The following is a 19,218-nucleotide window of genomic DNA, read 5'->3' as shown; positions in this document are numbered from 1 at the left end:
TGAGGAGGGGGTGACGCCTTCCAGGAGTCCCCAGCAGCGGGACACGGGCACCCTCGGGGCAGAGACGTTCCTGTGGGCTCCCAGGCTCAGGTCTTACAATCACACTCGGTGAGCCCGCGGGTTTCTGCAGTAGGCAGGGGCTGCTCCGTGTGCTCTGGCTCCCGCAGCCCTTTTGGTGCACAAACCTCCAGTTTTTGGCTCTCCACCTGCCTCTTCCTCTCTGCCATCACGCACGGCACCCGCCAGCTGCAAAGCGAATCCTGGGTTCAGCTGCGAGGTGGAAAGTCCTCCCAGCGAGGTCGGAGGCGCAGAGCACAGCAAGAGGAGATTGGGGACGAGGGGGCTTCACCCCACAGCCTTTGGCTCTCCTGCGGGACGGGGCTGACCCCAATCAGCTCTTCCCCCAAATCCAGCCACGGCTGTGCCCCCGCTGCCAGCCGTACTGCACACGGAGGGGAAGCCAGTTCTCCTTGGGGACGGGGAGAAGCATCTTTGTAAGGGCATCCGAAAGCGCCCCAGAGGGAGAAGGCGTTGGCAAAATGCAGGATCCCAAAGGTCAGCGGGGAAGGAAATGCACCCTCACCCAAGTCCCAGGCGAGGCGGTGGGAGAGCAGCAACAGGCTGGGAGCAAAAGGCGATGGAGCAGGAGGGGGCTGCAGCCCGGCTGGCTTCATGGAGCAGGGTGATGGTGGATGGAAAAGGCGCTGGGCAGCACCCACTCAGCGCCCGTCCTCCCACGGAGGTGCCGACGTGTGTCCCACCTCGTGCCCCCGGGGTGAGCCCGGCACCCCGGAGCAGCAGCAGGTGATGGAGGGGATGGTGGCAGCCCGGACACGGTCCCACAGGGTGCGGTCACTCCTCGGGGTGCCGCGGGTGCCTTTCTCCAGCCCTCTGCCTTCCTCTGAGGGAGAGGAGCACAAGCGGGGTGCAGGCTGGCTCCGTTTGGGGCTGAGCTCCTGGTTTCCAGCAGAACCTCCCGTGTCCTATCCGAGATGCTGCACGTCTCCACGCTGCTCCCGCAGCTGATCCGCAGCCAGCTCCGTGCGGGGCGCAAACGCGCCTTGCCAACGTTCCCAAAGAAAAATAGCACGAAAGGAATCGGCTTGGATGCGAAACCCAGCTCTCCGTTAATACTTCTCATGCAGTAAGGAAACGAAACGATGCGAAGCAGCATGTGCTGGACACCGGCTGCTTCCTCGCCCTGCCCCACGGGGAGGCCCAGGGGGTGAAAACGGAGAGCAGAGGGATGGAGCGGGAGGGGTCTGCCCGAGCCGACCCCTAGCTGAGTTGGCAAAGAGGAGGGAGACCAGAAAAATGCGGGAAATGGGGCAAATGGGAAGAAAAAAGAAGCTACAGCCCCCCTTCAAACATCAGCCAGCGCGCGGGAGGTGGGGGGGAAGGCAGATTTTTGGCTTCGTCGTTATTGCAGGCTCCCGATGCCCCGCAATAGCGTATGAAGATGTAAACCTTACAGATCATCACCTAGGTGTTCGGACACACACACGAGAGACTAAACACGGCAGCAACATTTACAACGAATAAATAAAGATATCGATCGTCGAGATAGGCATATAAAAAAAAAAAAGCCTCACTTCTTTCCACCAAAAAAAAAAAAAAAAAAAAAAAAGGAAAGAAAAAAGCACGATACCGTCTCACCAAAAAAATAAAATAATCCTATAACAATATTTATCCCTAGGGACCCGGGCTGGGCTGCCAGCGGCACGAGGGCTGTTCCCCATCACCGTTCGTGCCTCGGCTCCCCGAGCAGCACCCCGGGGTGCCGGCGCCCCGCTACCTTTGGGCTCCGTCTCCAGCCGGCCGGATCCCAGGAGGGGACCACGCCGGCGCATCCGCAGTCCGATCCCGAAACGTAGGGAAGAGGAGCAAAGGGGGCGAGGAGGCCGGGGGGGGCTCTGCCTTCGGTGCCGCTCGACCCATTCCCCCGGCCCCGAAGTCCTGGGCGCTCGCCGCCGCTCAGACCGAGGTCTTTTTGCGTTGTTTTTTTTTCTTTTTTTTTTTTGGAAAAAGCAGAAGTTGGCGAATGGCAACGGCTGGTTCGGAGTGCAGAGAGGGGGAGTGAGCTCGCGCTTCAGGTGCATCCTTTGCTCGCGGAACATAAAGGAAGGCCGGAGAGGGACAGGCAAGCTTCGCGCTGCGGTGGTCGGATGGCACGGAGAGCATCTTCCCCCAGGCATCTGCGGGAGGGGGAAGAAAACCACAGAAGAATGAGGGGGGGTGGGGGAAACGCTGGATCCCACAACCCTGCAGACGTCTTGGGGGTCCCCGGCTGGCAACGCAACGATTGCGGAAAGCTCAAAAGTCCAGGGGGGTAAATCAAAAGCAGGACCCTGCATGGTCGGTGATGACCAAACCCATCCCGAGACATCTCCGCACGGCCCCGCGGGGCGCAGGCGCTCAGCCCTAGGATGCTGTGAGCCACAGCTTCCCCGAGACCAGCAGCCCCAGGGCACAATCCAATAAAACAGAACATAAATGAAGCATTTAATGGAGTATTGCTGAGTCCCCGTGCCCCCAGCTCGCCAGCTGCCTCCGTGCCTCCCCTGCAGCATTCGCAGGCGAGAGCGAGATTGGTGCCATGGGCCCTGCCGTCACCAAGCGCTTGCCAGCTGGGTGGGTTTTAGGGCATCCTCGTGGACCGAGGGACTCTTAGAAGCAACCCCTGACCTCCCCATCCCCAGCTCCCCCATGCCGGACTCACCGCCACTCGGCCCCAGGACTATACGAGCCCGTCGTAGAGGGAGAGGGCTTGCACGATGGAGGGGTCGGCCTTGGAGCCCTCCTGAAACTCCTGCAGCGTCAGCTTCCCGTCCGCGTTCTGCAAAACGCCCCCGTTGAGGTGCTGAGCACCCCAGGGCCCCGGCGGCACCCGCGCTGTCCCCACCACCGGCCCCCCCTCGGATCCCGTTCCCCATCCAGCCCCCCCCACGCCCGCAGCAGCGGAGGAGAACCGCGGGGTGCTCAGCGCATCCCTGGGACCTGGTGTGGATATGGGGACCCCCAGGGGCACAGACCCCACAGACGGCCCCGCGGCGGCCCAGAGCCTGAATTTGTGGGGATGGGAGGTACCTGCAAGAGCCCAGATGCAAAACAAAGGGGCCCAGAACTGCCTCCTAACCCCGGGATAAACACCACGTGTCTGACCCTGTGATCCTCACCTTGTCCATCATGGCAAAAATCCGATCCACCCTTTTCTCCGGTGTGTTTTCCTCCTCGGGAAGCTCCACCGTGTTGCCCTGCAGCAGCAGGACGGGACACAGTCACACGCAGGCACGGCTCGTGTCCTGCCGGGCGGTGTCCCCGGCTGAGGGCACGCATTTTTGTTCCCCCCCCCCCCCGTCCCCACCTGCAGCCCCCTCATGGCACAAGCCCGGCGCTTACCACCATCTGGTAAATGGCGTCCACGATGTCCAGCATCTCGTTCCTCGTGATGTACCCGTCGTTGTCCAAGTCGTACAGCTTAAACGCCCCTGCAAGAGCCACGTGGAGATGCTTGGGGCCACGACTTGCGCCCTGCCCAGATGGAAACCTGCTGCACCCCCTCCCCAACCCCCAAAGCCACCCCAAAGCCCAGGGCTGAGCCCCCCCGCACCCCACGGGGACACTTACACCTCAGCTTCTCGTCCAGCGTCCCCCTGGAGGTGACCGACAGCGCCTGGATGAACTCCGAGAACTCGATCCTCCCGTCCTGGGGGAGGAACAGAGGAGTGTGAAGGACAGGAGGGGGCGAAGGTGCCGCTGCCATCCCCGTGCCACACGCCTGCATCCCGGCGCTGCGAGCCAGCTGCCGGCACACAACGCGCAGCTGCCAGCATCCCGCTGCGAGCGCTGCCCCCGCTGTGAGCGCAGGGGGACACCTTGCGGGTGGGCTTTTGTCATCGAGACAGTCTCGTTTCTCCTCTCTCACTGCCTTTCCCCACGTGATTCTCACCGAATGGAACAGGCGCGGGGGCTCGCTCGCTCCAGCTGCTCCGTTTTAATTTCACGCCCCGGGGAGCGCTGGAATATTTTGCTCCTCGAGCGCTGCGCAGATGTTTGGAGGCGCAGCAGCGAGCCGAGCCGGGGGGAGGCAGTGTGCTTGGTGCCTGGGGGTCCCCCCGTGTCCCCCCTGCCCAAAGCACCACCAAACCCACCCTGCCAAACTGCAGCCGCCGGCCCAGCCCCAACCCCCATGCGCCGTGCCCGTGGCTCGCGGACTCACTTTGTTCTCGTCGAAGACATTGAAAACAAAGGTGGCAAATTTGGTGGGATCGCCGAAGGGGAAGAACTGCTTGTAGATCTTCTGAAAGCCGGCGGCGTCGAGCTGCCCGCTGGGGCAGTCCTTGATGAAGCCCTTGTACCTGCAGGGGAAGGGCAGAGGGACGGGCGTCGCGCGGCTCCGCTCGCTGAGCGCATCCCTGGAGGCACGGAGGTGCTGGGTGCCCCCGGCCCCGCTCCCCTCGCTGCCTGTGGCACCCAACCCACGGGGGACGAGGTCCTGGTGGGCACCGCAGAGCTGGAGAAGCGCCGAATGGCACCGGTGACACCGAGCAATGCCCAGAACTGAGCCACATTGACGTTGAGCAGGGGATGGGGACCCACCGCCTGGCCACTAGCACCAGGGAGCACACGTGGCACATCCAGGCCGCAGGGCGCAGCCCCAGAGCTGCAGCCACCCCGTAAATCCCAAGCAGGGGATGCTGCCGAGCCAAATTCCCATTTACAGACCCTTCCTCTGCACGGCTCCCAGCAGAAGCCCCACAAACACCCCCGTGACCCCAGTGCCCCGTGCCCATCCTACAGCAGCTCAGCTGTACCACGGGATCAGGCACCCACGGGACCCAGCCGGGCTGCCCCGGCCCCGGGTACCTCCTTGGGCTGGGCACAGGGAGAGGGGCAGGAACCCTTTAAACCCCAAAAAAGCGCTGCTACACCGGGGACAACCCCGGGGGGTGCAGGGGAAGGGGACGGCTGGATCCTGGGTGGGGGGACAGCACTGGGACCCCGTGGGACCCCGTGGGACCCTGCAGGGCGCACGAGCATTACGCAACGCGCCGCCCGGATCTGGCAGCGCCCGCTGCAGCGGCCCAGGGCTGGAGGAGGAGGGGAAGGGGGTGGCGAGGTGGGAAACCGAAGTGCCGGTGACATCTTTTCCACGCTGCTGCAGCGCTGACTCATCAGGGCGGGGGGGGGGGAAGGATGAGAGAAAGAGATAAAGAAAGAAAAGCTTGACTGGTTTGATAGGGAGACCAAAGGGAAGCGGTGGCTTTTTTAGGGCGTCGCGTTTTGGGGGGCGGAGGGGATGGGGTGGGAGCACGCTGCCAGCGAGGCATCGCCGTGTCCTTGTCCCTTGTCGGGGCCAGGCTGCAAAGGGACACGCGATGGCACCAGCTGCCCGCTGGGTGCTGGCACCGTGCCTCAGTTTCCCCCACTCAGGTGCTGCAGGTCACCAAAGGCTGCATTCAGTCCCAAAAACACCACGGGGCTGTGAACGTCCAGGGGCCTCTTAGCACGGGGAAGGTGCCCCGTGCCTTGGGCAAACCTCTTGTGGGACCCCTCTCCACTCGGTCCCCGAGCACCCCCCGGCTCCTGCCCCTCGCCCCCAGCCCCGCAGCCAGCACCTCACTGCCACGCCGGTACTCACCACTGCTGCACCTCCTTCTCCGTAACTGCAAGAGGAAACAGGAAAAAAGATGGAAAAAGAAGAAGAAAAAGGAATTTAGTGTTTTCCCAGGGCTGGTGTTGTTCTGCACTTCCTGTAAGCTGCTTCCAGGCCTGGAAGGGGGAAGAGGTCCCCGCAGGCACCACGTGCCTGAACCCAGGCTTTGCATCCCCACGAGCTGCAGCCTCCGAGGCACAGCCCGGGGCTCACCAGGGGTCACACTGGGGCTCACCGGGGGTCACCCCCAGCCCCAAAAGCAGGGAGCCTACAAGGACGGTTTGCTCCCTGCCAGGGGAGCGCAGCGAGACACTGTGAACCATGCGGGGCCGGGCTGGTTCGTGCGGGCAGGATCCGGCCCTGCCCTCCCACCTCCCCGCAGCCGAAGCATCCCCGAACCATCTGCAGGAACATCTGCTTTGGGGTGCCAGCATCCCCCCAGCCAGGCTCACCAGCCCCTCGCCCCCCGCCTGCTGCTGCCCTCCAGCCCCGGAGGAAACGCTCGCTGCAGCTCCGGAGCCCTTTGCATGAGCCTGGCGCTTGGCAGCAGCTCCCTCTGGGTTCGCGTGAATACGCGGCATGTGAGATTTGGTTCCTTTCTGCAGCCCCCCTCCCTTCCCGGGATTATTTTTAGCTGCAATTGTCAGGTTTCCATGCGGTGCTGCCCGCCGGGGATCCCCCGCAGCAACCGCGCCGCGCGGCTCCGCGCCCCTGCGCACCTCCCGGGGGAGGAGGAAGGTGCCGAAGGCTGCGGGATCCACCCAGCGGAGCCCCCCCTGACAGCAAACCCAGAGGAGCACAGGGATGGTGCCACAGACGGGGCTCTGATGGGCAGGGGGGACGCGGTGCTGCCGATGCCAAAACCACGTCAAGCAGGCGGGACTGAGCGGGGACCATGCTGTGTGCCAGGTGGGCACGGAGCGCCCCGAGCATCCCGCCCCAGCCCACCTGTGGCACCACCCTGGGCATTTCTAACAAGTTTTTGGGACACTTGGAGACCTGTGGTCTGTGACGGTCTCGCCTTCCCACCCCTTGGGGTTAGCCACGTGGATTTTCCAGCTCAGGATACAGCCCCCAGCACCCAGCTCAGGATACATCTGCCCGGCAATGGATGCTCACAACACATCGGCTCCAGCTTTGAGTTCACACCTTTCGCTACCCAGGTGCCCGCTGCCTCTGAAGCACACGGATGATGATGGCGAAGCACATCACCAAACCCATGCCAGGCCTCCGGGGGGGGGTTCACGGGGCTTCAGAGAAGCCCCAAAATACACCAACTAGAAGCTGGTACGCATCAACAGCCCTGAGTGGCTCTGGGTGCCATCCTGGAGCCCTGTCTGGAGCTCGCCTTGCAAACAGCATCCCCAGATTAGGGCAGCTGCAGAGCCCAGACGCGCTCAGCAGAGGAAAGGCTGTCACGGCGCGGGCGAGCGATGGGGTGCAGCACTCCGGGGAGCCCCAGCCCCGAGCACCCCACTGCGGGAGCGGTGCCTGGCTGGCACACGAGCAGGGAGCCCGCTGCCAGCACGGGGGAGCGGCCTCGTTAGTCATTTCCCTTGCATCATGCATCTAAATAATAATAATAAAAAAAAAAAAGCAATAGGTCTGAAATTCGCCGGGATAACGAGGCGGAGCGGAGATGTGTCAATGTGCAAACGGCTGATAAAAATAGAGACCCGAGCCACATCAAGAGATGCCAATTACCTTGGGTGGCAAATAAAAGGAAGCAGCTCTCCAGCAGCAGGATTTATAACGTGCCTGGCAAAAGGCGCAGAGCGCAAAGGGCGAGGGCTGGCGGGAGGTGGGCGCGGGGGCACGGGGGGTCCCAGCCCCGGGCTCCTCACACACCACGGCCCCAGGAGATGGCGAAGGGAGCAGCGGGGTTGGGCTCAGAGGGATGACAGCCAAAGGGTCAGTTTGGTGGGGGCTGTGGGGACAGGAGTGGGGAGAAGGGTGCGGGGATGCTCAGCACCCAGGCTGGAGTATGCTGGTGGGGTTTGGCCACGCCACGGGAGGGATTTGGAGGGTTGTTTTGGCAGGGTTGTTTGGTAGGAGGAGAGTGGTCATGGGAAAGGGTCGCACAGAAGTGTCCTTCCAGAAGAGATGCTGAGCAATGTCTCGATCAGAGGCAGCCTTCTCTGCACACATCCCCCTGGGCACCAGGATACCCGTCGGAGCTAACGGGATTCGCGCCTGCAGGATGTGCAGAGGTGCCCCCGGGTACCAGCCCCATGACCCCAGGCTCTCACGGGAACCAACACAGGCAGATGGGAGGAGGAAGAGGAGGAGGAGGAAGAGCAGGACTTGGTGCAGCTCTGGGAGCTGTGGCAGCAGCATGGGTACAGGGCCAGGCGCTCAGCTCAGCACCTCTGGGAGACTCACGTTTCGCTCTCTCCCGCTCGGCTTTTCTCCCACCACGCTATTTCGGTCCTGGGAGCTGCCTTTCAACTCCAGCAGGAAACAATTAAGAAATTTGTGCTTTTTTTAGTACGGGAGAAACGCTGGTAACGACACGTGCGGGCTGGGCGGAGAGCGGGGACACAGGCGGCTGCCTGGCACCTGCGGGGAGCGTGCCCTGCTCCGGGTGCTACCCCCTGGGGCACACACCCGGGGCTCCCTGGGTCCATCAGGGAGGGATCCCCAGCTCCGAGGGTTCCCATATCTGCAGTGACCGAGCCCAGACAGGTTACTGCTTTGCGGCTGCGCCTTCCAGCCAGCCCAACCTCACCGGGTTTGGATGCTCTGAGCGGCACCGATGAGGGATGCTGACGAGTGTCCCTGCAGCAAGGAGCTGCGGCCACGCAAACCTGGGGGGCATGGCGCCCTCCTGGCCTGGGCAGGGGACAGGGGGTGCATGCAGGGGTGGGGCTGTACCCCCGCTCTCCCCCAGCCATCCTCAGCAGCTCAGGGCGCTCAGCACCTCTCCGGCATGCAGAGCGCACCCGAGCTTACAGAAAGCGCGGCGGCTGCTGCATTCCCCTCCCCCCAGCATCGATCCCGGCGCGATGCTGAGCTGATGCAAATCAATTTGCAGCGATACAACACAGGCAGGCTCGACCCCGAGCTCTCAAGGACAAGGGATTACCCGCAGCGCATCCCAGCGGAGCGGGGCCCCGCTCTGAGGTGCCGGGGGCGCGCATCCCCAGCGCCCTGGGGCTCAGCCGCGGGCGGTGGTCCCCGGGGACAGCCGGCCCGCAGAGGCTTTGGGGCGGCTATAAATAGTGCATGTAGCAGCTCCTTAATGGATGCAGCACGCCCTGGGACCCTGCGGGATGAAAGGCACTAAATAAAGGCTGGGTTTTGGTGTTCGTCGTCAACCGCGATGCTGGGAGAGGCACCGCCGAGCTGGGAGCCCCCGCGCCGCGCTGCAGCCGCCCTCCCTCCCGCAGGCACAACGCCGCGCGGCAGCTCCGCCGTCAGCACCGATGTTTCCGCTGCTCTTGTCAAAGCGTGGGGAAATGCATGGGGAAATGCTGAGCACGGGGCTCGCACAGGGGCAGGAGCAGCACAGGAGCTGCCCCAACGCATGCCCACGGGCCCTTATTGCCCCTTTGCAGCACCCCCCGGTCTGTCCCCGCTCCATCTCAGCCAGGAGGAAGGTTTCGGCCCCGCATCCCACACCGTGCACAGGGGCACCCAGAACAAGGGGCCAAACCTCAGCTCTCAGCCCCCCCCCAAGCAGCACCCAGTCCCCTCCTCCCAGCTACCAGGACCCCAAACTCCCACCTCCCTGCCCCCTCCTCCCCATCAATCCCCAGCGGCATGCGCGAGGAGTGACAGCGCTGTCACCACCCGCCCTCCGCATGCCCCCTCTCTTCCCACCACCCAGCTGCCACTGCAGCAAGAAACAGCTCCGGTTAATCATTGCTCAAGCCCGTTAATTTGTTTGCCAGGCTGCGAGGAGGGGAGGACGCGGGGCTGCGAGTCCCCACCCGTGCTGTGCCCGTGTGGGAGCTCATCATTTATAGGACCAGGGCAGGGATGGGGACAGGGCAGCTGTAGGGCAGCAGGAGAGATGGCCGGACCCCAACCACTGTGGGGACACTTCTCTCACATGACAGCACCCTGACCCCAGCAGGGCTGCCAGATCAGGAAAAGCAGAGTTAATTATTTCCAGCCACAAATGGCACTCAGCTTCCAGATTACCTAAAGACGACGCTCCCTGGACGGGCGGGTGGATGCTTGGGGCCGCCTAAACCTCCCCGGGATGCTCAGTGCAGTGCCCAGGTGAGGGTAAATTGGGCACTCGTGCGTATGCAGAGTGTGCTCCTGCGTGAGCAAAGTGTGAGCTCACACGTGAGTCAACTCAGCACCCCTGTGTGTGCCAACCGGGCGCCCATGTGTGTGCCAACTGGGTGCCCATGCCTGCAGAAATAAACTGTGCGGCTATATGCAGACGAGTTGGGCACTCATGCAGAAATGATTTGGGTGCTCCTGTGCAAACGAGTTGGGTGCTCATGCATAACTTCATGGGGCGATCATGCACGCGCTGCCTGGGTGCTCAGGCGTGAGCAAAAGGGGGACTCATGCGTGACCGCGCTGGGCGCTCGTGTGTGATTCCGTTGGGTGCTCGTGCATTTATCGGGCACTCATGCATGAACTAATTGAGCACTCAGGAGTAAATTAGTGTAATTAGCAGATTACACACTTGTGCATGTACTAATTGGGTGCTCAGGCGTGAATGGATCAGGTGCTCGTGCATAAATTAATTGGACCCTCGAGCGAGAACCGACGGGGGGCACACGCACCAAGGCAGCGGGCATGTGCAGGGACCAGCGTGCGACCGAGCGCCAACCAACTGGACGCCCATGCATAAATTAACTGGGTGCTCCTATGTAAATTAATTGTGCGCTCATGTGTGCGCTAATTGGGCACTCATGCGTGAACTTATTGGGTGCTGACGCGTAAATTAACGGGGCGCTCATGCATGAGCTGATTGGCCCCTCATGCGTAAAACAACGCGGCGCTCCGGCGTGAACCTGGCGCACCCTGCAATTTGTGCCCAACACACTCCACCCCTCACCTCTGCGAAACACATACTTAAGGATTGTCTGAAGATAAATGTGGTATAAACTCCGCTTTCGACATCATCACAATGTTAATCTGCATCAATTACAAACCGCGCTGCTCCTCCCCGCGGAACAGGCAGCCGGGACCAGCAGGACACACGTGTGCTCGCTGAGATTTGCTCCTTGCCCTGGGATCGGGGTTGCGGGGATGAGCATCACGGCCCGAACCAGCCCTCACCACAGACAAAGCCCTTTGCCCATGGGCTTGCAGCAGGCTTCACACCTCGTTCTGCCAAGCACGTAACTGGGAGGGTTGGGGTAGCTTTTGCAGGACCCCCAGCCCAAACTCCAGCCCCCGGCCCTGCAGACCGGGTTGAGGGGTTACCAGCCTCATAGCCTGAATTGTTACAGGTTTCAAGCCCTCCACATGTCTCAGGACACGGCTTGTGCCCAGGGACTTTGTGCAGGCAGAGGGGGTGGAAAGCAGCAGCTTGCCCAGGGCTGGCTGGAGCCATGGGCACAGAAACTCCTCCAGCAAACAGCACGCCCCCGGCTCCGGCACAAAACTCCCCCGGCACACAGCACGGGGCTGCGCTGGGGCTTTGCTGCTGGGGGAGCAGAGCCGTGACACCCCCAGGCTGCCACAGCACCGGGGCCTCGCTGCTGGCCCCGGCATCGCTCGCCCCCCCCTGTGCCTCCTGCCCTGCTCTGCCACGTGGGGCAGGGACCATCCATCGCCCCCTTTTAAGGCACCACAGGGCTCCCCCGAATCCCCGCGGTACGTTTGGTGACAGCAGCTTTTAAGACGCCTCACGTCAGCACTTTGGAAATGTGGGTTGTTTGGCCCTGATGACTTGGTTTCATTTAAATTCTGGATTAAATATGTAACCAACGTCCCGGTTAAACATTACAGAGCACGTTGCCTTCCTGCCCCCCAAGCAGGGCTCAGCCCCAGGGCTACCAGACTGCCCGAGGACTCGATCTGCTCCCCCTCCTGCTCCGGTGCAGGGAAGGGGCTGCGGGTCACCAGGGCTGGGGACCGCGGTGCTGGGGTGACCCCCATGGACACAACCCGTGGGAACAGCCTGACCGCCGATGCTGTGGCCTGCCCAGAAGTATTTCGTTTTGCTAACCCAAACCCTGTGCGCCCACATCTCCACCCCACGCACCCCAGAAGCGCCCAGTCCCGCTCCCAGCCGTGCTGCCCACACGTCCCCACGGGGGTACCCATCCTCAGCATCCCATTGCCGCTCTCCTCCTCCAAGCAGCCTCTCTGTAGGGACACCAGCACCAGCAGAGCTCCCTACCTGTCAGAGTGGGACACCGCCACCCCGACACGTCCCATCCCAGCCCGGGCAGCTCCCTGCTCCTGTCCCCACGGCTCACACACCGCCAGCATCACCGCAGGTCCGGTCAGGAGCACAGGAGTGGCACTGTGGTGACAGTGGTGAGGTGACAGCGGTGCCACCCATCACGCCGAGATAGGAAGCAGCCTGCGGAGGGACCGCGTGTGCGCCTGGCCCTCCTCTCCGGCGGCTGCCATTAGCCGTGTCTGCATACACGGGCCCGCGAGCCGCTCTGCTCTCGTCTCCCCCGCGGCTGATACGGACAGCAAAACCAATACGCAGTTAAAATCCTTTTTAGACTTTATTAAATATTCAAGGGGCCGACGGCAGGCTTTGGAAATCGGGTTCGAGGAAAAAGCAGCCGTCACTCTTTGCAGTACAGGCAGCAGAGGAAGGGCAGAGGATGGTGCCTTCACTGGGGAGTTAATGAATCACGCTGAACGCTCCCACGGCACAAGCCGGTGGCTGCAGCAGGTTTATCCCTGGCTCTATTTGATCCCAGCTTCCCCGCGAGCCGAGGCAGCGACGCCCCACGGCGGGGCCGAGCACCTGAAATGTCCAGGAGAGGCACTGGGGGAGCCGCAGGGCGGGCAGCTGCATCCTGGCCACTGGCTCCATCCCTGCAGGGATTTGGGCATTGCCTGGTGCCCGGGTGCTGTCCCCTATCCAGAGTGATTCCTGACCTGGGTAGCCAAAGCAGAAGGTGCTGGAGGTGCCCAACACCCGCTCCCGAGCTAAAGGGGACACCCGCGGGGTCCTGCCATCGGCGGGGAGATGCCAGCAAAGCACCCGCGGACGCAGCACGGCACAGCCAGCCCTCCCTCCACAGAGAGACCAAGAACGAGCCCTGGAGGGCGAGTGGCGTGCAGGGGCAGGGGAAACGCACCCAGCACAGCTCAGATCCTGTCCCCAGCACAGGGAACCCGAGCAGCGGCCAACGAGGAGCCACGGCACGGGGCTGGGCACCCCGGGTACCCCTGCCCATGGCTGGTGGGGGGGGATACAGGCCCTGGCTGCCTTTTCTCAGGGCTCCCCGTGTGCTAAGAGGGCCCAGAAGGCGAGGAAGGCACAAAGCGAGGCCCCAAAGGCCCCCCCCCCCCCCCCATCACTGGGCTCCTCCCTGGAGCAGCCGCTTCCTTTGATGCCTTCAGAGCCTCTTGTTTCACAGCCTTAATTATAACGGCAGCAGCAAAGGTCAGGAGAGTGGTTAAGCAGATCCATTAACATGTCAGGGGATAAATGAAATGTGATTCTTCTGATGCCTTCGCAGCACCAGGCCATGGTTGCTCCGCTCAGCCGTGGGGGGGCCAAGGTCCCCCTCGTGTCCCCCCCCTCGTGTCCCCCACCCCGGCCGTGTGAGCCCCCCTGGGACCACAGGGGCTGGGTGCCGCAGGTCTGAAGCCCCAAAGCTCGCTGTGCTCACACCTACCCTGGGACAACGAGATGTGGGATTCACCACGAGGAGAGCAGGGTGTCCCTGGGGAAGGGGCTGCAGGTGCTCTCCAGGCCCCCACAGCCCTCCGGAGACATAAAATCGGGTCCCTCCCCTCCAAGCTCGCAGTGACCAGGAGGCTGCACCACAGCCACCACCTCTGCAGCACCCAGGCTGGGCGCTCCCCTCCCAAAATTCCCTTTTGGGCTCCTACAAATACCTTTATGCACCAAAAGCAGCCAGCAGCAGCTCGGCCTGGGCTTCCAGCACTGGGTTTGTGCCCACCTCGGCACCCTAATGGGGGGCTGCAGCCCCACACCACCCGCACACCCCCAAGGGGAGGACCCCGAGGCCGTGGCTACCCCAAACTGGTGCACGTAGGGCAGAGAGAAGGGACACGGGGCTGACACTGCACCCAGCCACTGCGACCTCCCCACGCTCTGGGTGCTTCCCCCATCATTTGCAGGCAACGGGTGCTTAGGCACCGGGCTCGCTCCTCGCCACCGTGCCCCAGTTTCCACCGGGTGAGCAACAGGAGGGATTCCAACACGAACCGGCCTGGCAGAGGAACCCAGAGCCCGGGGCCAAACACTTTGGAGGATAAAAATAAACCCGCAGTGGGAAGCCACCGACGTCCTCTGCTGTGCCACCCGGCCCCCTGCTCCTCCCCGCCGGCACCGCGGGGGCACCACGGCCCCGGCTCCATCCCTGCACCCCCCCCAGCCGAGGAACCCCCCCGGTTTCCTGGCTGCAAACTGCTGCAGCTGGAGAATTTTCTTCCTTTTCCCCGCAGAATTTAGCCAGCCGCCACATACCCCGTAACTACCAATCGATATGTTTGTAGTTTGCTCTTAAACTAATGCCCATTAATTCAATGCATTACTGTCGAGCAACAGAGCCAATTTTGCGGCTTATTGTAAAAGAGCAGAAAATGATGATGCCGGGGTGAGCTGAAAATCCACAAAATAGCTCACAGCGGGTGGGACACGGTTCCTGGGAAAAGAGCATCTTCCTCTGCAGCCCGGGCACCGCTCCCGCGCCTCCCCAGCACCCCGGGTGCCAGGGGTATCGCAGCCGGCCTGGAAATAACGCGGTGTCAGGGGGGCTGCACCTGGGAAAAGGCTATGGAGAGCAAACTTGGAGAGCCCCCCCCTAAAAAACGACCAGGAAGAGAGAGAAAATGTGCTTTTCTGAAGCAACCTCGGACTTTTAAGCCTGTTCCATGATTTTAAGGGTTGCCGGCACGGTGGTGGTGCTGCGAGCAGGGATACCCAGCGCTGCGTTTCTCTGCTGGGAGTCCATGTCAGGCACTTCCCGAGCACAACACACGCTCTGCATCCACAACTGCTTCGCACAACCTGCCTTCGAGGCCTGGCCAGGACCTTCGCAACACGCCAGGACCCTGCCCTGCCCGGCTCATAAACCTATTCCCACATCCCACCGTGGCCCTGGCGCAAGCACCTGGAGCAATTAAGCCCGTGCTTAAATCCTCAGCGGAGAGGGGAGCCGGGCACAGCCTCGGGGAGAAGGGGGCTCCTCGAGTCTCGAGCATTAACACCCCCGGGACAAAACTCACAGCAGCCAAACCTGTCTCTGAGCTACCTCAACGAGGCACGGGGAGGGTTCATAAATTAATGATTATAAAGCACTCTAAGAGCTTTTGGAGGAGAGGCTCCATGGAAGCACAAGGAACGACGTGATTTATTATTCATTATCCTTGTCGTTCCTCCCGCACGCTCCCGCACAGCAGCAGCCCGGCCTCCAGGGAAGGCCGAGGCCTCGCTTGGTGCTGCCGGATTTTCCTGGGCACTTGGGCACCTGGAGATGATGAAAGGTTCACGGCAATGGGTCCAAACCAACAGGGCCTGGGCAAGCCCTTGGGTGTCCTTCTGCACCTTCAGGTGCCCAAGTGCCATTAAAGCCACCCCCCGGCACCATAACGGGGACGGGAGCCACGGCGAGGGTCCCCAGCTCCTGCCCTTCCCTGTCTGCTCCTGGAGGGCTCAGGACGAGCTGCTCTGAGCAGCAGCAGCGACACAACTCTGGCGGCCAACCCTCAGCATCCCCAGCAGCACTCCCAAATCGCTGCACCCAGGGCCTGAGAAAGGCCCCGAGCAGCAGGCGGTGGTGTCACCAGAGGGGACAGGGGACACCAGAAGCCACCAGGCACCGGGACACGGCGCAGGCTGGGGGTGCGGGCCCCCTGTAGTCCCACGGGCGTGACAGATCAGCACAGAAGCAGCACGGGGTGGGCGGAGGGGGGTGTGAGCGCTCTCCATCCCTCCCATCCCAACCACGACGGGGCCGGTCATCGTTCCCTTCGTATCCTTTTCAGATCGCACAAGCAGAAAATGATGCAACAGAAGGAAATCCCATCGTGGGAGAAACCCTTCATGTACACGTTTTTCACCCTCGTGGGAGCATCCCTGGGGGACAAGCAGGTCCCCGTTACCAGCCCCTGGACATCACCCACCCGGGTGTGCTGTAAGAGCAGCGGGACCCGCAGCAGGCACGGGGGGGGGGTAGCACCTGCTCAGCAGGGTGGCAGGGGGCCCGCAGTGACAGCAGCCACACACCAGGGACAGTCACCAAAGGGTGCTCATCGCCTGCCAGAGAGGTGCTGTGACACCACGGACCGGTGTGACGTGGGCAGGAGCCACCCCATCGGCACGAGCCACTGTCCCCTGCTCCAGCCAGGGATTGTGTCCCTCCTAGTGCACCTGGTGCAAACCTGCACTGCCACCTGCATCTCCCCCATGCCCGGATTCCCCCCAAAGCAGAAGGAAATTAGCACCTTTCCAGGCTCCCAGGGGCTGGAGATAAATCAGAGGTGCCTGGGAGGGCCCCGTGCAGTGCTTGGCTAGCCAAGGGCGCGCACATTCGCCTTGATGGCTGCAGAGAAGGGGCAGAAACACTCAGCAAAAGGAATTAATCCCGGAGACGAGAGGGGGAATGGGCAGAGCTCAATAAGCAGGGCCTGGTATTAGTGATGGCCACCCGGCAGGCACCACCTGCACGGTGCTGGGGCACACATGGATGCTGTGGGGGCACCGAGCACGCGGCCACCTTGGAGGAGACCCTGCAAAACCCCAACGCGCTGGGGAGCTCCTCCAGGGAGTGATCAAAGGATGGGAGGCTTTTCTGGAGGAGGTGTGGTGGAAAGGGGAGGGCACCCAAGTGAGAGGTGCAGGAAGTTGCGAGCGAAGCGATTCCGAAGGCAGTGACCCTCCGCTGGCCTCATCCCGCAGGGGAGACACCCCCAGACGATGGCTCCACCAGCGCTGCATCTGTCAGCACTGCTGCTGGCAAGACACGGGGCAGCGCTCCCTGTGTGCCATGCCCGGGGGCAGCACCTGCCCCCACAAAGCCTGAGGCCACCCACGAGTGCAGAAAGCCCAGCGCTTTCTGGACATCACCAGCAGACGAGGCTGCTCCCTCCATCACAGCTCGGCTGCTCGCACGGCGGTGCCCAAAACCAGCCCACCTGCACCCACCGTGGGGACACCACAACCCACATCCAGCCCCAGCCACCACCGGGAGCTGGCCCCACCACCTATTTTTTGCCATTTTTGCTCCCCGAGCCACCGAACCGGGGCTCCCCAAGCCATCCTGCCACCCCGCACGGGCTGGCTGTGCGGACGTGCCCCCGCGAGCTGCCCTCCTCCCGGCTGTGCAACGGCGAGAGAGAGAAGCAACCCGGCGTGTGGGGTTGTGCAATGCACCAGCGTTGCCTCCTCTCCATATGGGAGAACTTTGCTGCATCCTAATCTATTGCCTTTTTGGGTAAGCGCTGCTGTGGGACTGCAGCAATGACAGCGGGGAGAGCTCGCAGGTCTGGTGCACGTTAGCGGCTCCCCGGCGAAGGAGAGGGGGGGAAATATCTGGGGCCGGCGAGCGGGGAGACAAACTTGAACCGCCAGCGCCTTTGTTTCCTTTGTGCATCCTTCAGGAAAAGGAGAAATAAAAATAAAAATAAAAAAGGGGTTGCTAAAACTGGATGGCTCGGCCGCTAGCCACGCTAATAAGATTACAGCGGAGGATCAGAGGGGAAAGCCACTCACTCAGAAACCCGGGTTATTAAACTGCTACCGAGATACTCGCAGGAAAACGCCGAACCCGCCGGTGTCGGCTCCTCTCTCCGCTTCCCAGCACAACAACAAAGGAGCCCCCGCCAAGTAACGCCCCCAAACTTTGAGGGCTACCCGGACGCCCTGCTTATGGGGGCAGAGCCCCCGGCCGGGGGTACGCAGCCGGCAGCGGGGCCGGGGGGCTGCAGAGCGGGGCCGGGGGGTGGGGGCTGAGGGCAGGATGCGGCCCCCCGATGCCGGCAGCTTCGAAACAGGCCGCGGAGAATTGGGTTGGGAAGAAAACGCCGGGTTCCTCCGGCTGCCTGCCCCTCTCCTTGCCCCCGCTGCATGGTACATATAAATAAATAAATACACCCAGGATTTTTTTTTCCTCCTCCCAGCCTAATCCCTGAATTCTTGCAACAAAGCCCGGCGGAGCCTGCGCCTTCTGCTCGGGGAACGGCCCCGGCAGCGGCCCCGGTGCCCGGGGAGCTCCCTGCGGGCAGCCAGGGGCCGGAGGGAGGCGAGGGGCTGCGGGGGGACCTGGGGGGAATCCGGGGGGGACCTCGGAGCCGCCGCCCCCCGCGTCCCAGCCGCCCCCCGAGGCAAAGCCGCCCGTTTTCCCCGACTCCCCCCGGTATACTCACAGTAGGTTTTCCTGGTCAGCTCCTCCACAACTTCGGGCTTCAACTTGCTGTTGGATTTCCCCATGGTGGCCGGCGGCTCCCCCCGGCTCACTGCGGGGGCATGGAGCGCCGGGGCCGGGGGTCGGGGGGGGGAAAGCTCCCTGCCCTGCTACATCCCGGGGAGGGCAGGAAGGGATCGGGGATGGTGAGGGGGGGTTAAAGGAGGGGGTTTTGTTGCCGGGGCTCGGTTTAGCAGAGCCGGGAGGCGCTGCGGGGCCGCCCCGTGGCTGCGCGCACCCTGCGCGCGTCGCCCTGGCTGCGCGCACCCTGCGCGCCCTCCCCGCTCCCCGCCCTCCTCCGGCAGCCGGGATGGGAAAGGATGGGGATGGGGAGGGGGTGGGAAACGATGGGGAGGGGGTGGGAACGGGGGGGCGGCCTCCCCCGGCACAGGGGGAGGAGGCTGCGGGGTGGGGTTGGGGGTTGGGGGGGGTCCGGGGGCGTCCCCCCCGCCCCCCCCCCCAAGGGCCCCCCTGGGGGGGCCCCCGGCGCCCCCCGGGCTGGGGGCGGGTCCCTGCCCCCCCCCCCCCCGGCTCTGCGGTGTGCCCATGGAGCCCGAGCTCGATGAAAAAGCCCCTGGATTCAACCTCCAGAGATTTGTGGCACTGCCAGGAAACCATGCGAGCGCTAAAAGCGGCGGCGCTCGGCTTTTTTTTTTTTTTTTTCCGCCTCAAAACCACGCAGGGCTTCAGGGCTCTACCAGAGCTCTGCGCGCACGCACGCACGGCCATGAGCTGCGCCGATGCACTCGATAAATTCGGTTTTTCTTCCCGCCTGTGTTGCAACCAAGGCCCCGCTGGAGCTGCCCGGGCATGCCTGCACTGCCGTGGCAGCAGCCAAGGAGGGAGAAAATAATAATAATAATAATAAAAAAACAAATCTGTGCTTGGATACAGCGAAACCGGTCCTCAAGGCTGCAGAGAGCTCAGCACCAAACACAGGGGCCTGTGTTGTGAAGGGGAGGAGGAGCACAGCTCAGGCGACATTGGCTCTGCACATTTTTTTTTCCCCTTAAACCAGCCAAG

General features: G+C 62.8%; 1 protein-coding gene across 1 annotated transcript; it reads right to left on the bottom strand.

The window, feature by feature from the left end:
• Positions 1 to 1,511: 1,511 nt before the first annotated feature.
• NCS1 (neuronal calcium sensor 1) lies at positions 1,512 to 18,512 on the bottom strand. Its single transcript, XM_035341644.1, has 8 exons — positions 18,158 to 18,512; positions 5,642 to 5,666; positions 4,220 to 4,358; positions 3,628 to 3,706; positions 3,400 to 3,488; positions 3,177 to 3,254; positions 2,720 to 2,836; positions 1,512 to 2,195 (listed from the first exon to the last, which is right to left on the bottom strand). The coding sequence occupies exons 1-7, from the start codon at positions 18,219 to 18,221 to the stop codon at positions 2,738 to 2,740; spliced, it is 573 nt and encodes a 190-aa protein (XP_035197535.1). The 5' UTR covers positions 18,222 to 18,512; the 3' UTR covers positions 1,512 to 2,195; positions 2,720 to 2,737.
• Positions 18,513 to 19,218: the final 706 nt, after the last annotated feature.

Source organism: Oxyura jamaicensis, chromosome 17 (assembly GCF_011077185.1).
Source record: "Oxyura jamaicensis isolate SHBP4307 breed ruddy duck chromosome 17, BPBGC_Ojam_1.0, whole genome shotgun sequence".
In the NCBI taxonomy this organism is placed as follows: Eukaryota; Metazoa; Chordata; class Aves; order Anseriformes; family Anatidae; genus Oxyura; species Oxyura jamaicensis.
This window is presented reverse-complemented; position numbering and strand designations above follow the sequence as displayed.

Excerpts from the sequence above, each read along its gene's own strand:
- NCS1 (XM_035341644.1), bottom strand. The coding sequence starts at position 18,221 with ATGGGGAAATCCAACAGCAAGTTGAAGCCCGAAGTTGTGGAGGAGCTG. Across the intron at positions 4,359-5,641 it reads GAGAAGGAGGTGCAGCAGTG|GTACAAGGGCTTCATCAAGG; the intron begins GTGAGTACCGGC and ends CTTCCCCTGCAG. Across the intron at positions 3,707-4,219 it reads ATGTCTTCGACGAGAACAAA|GACGGGAGGATCGAGTTCTC; the intron begins GTGAGTCCGCGA and ends TTCCTCCCCCAG.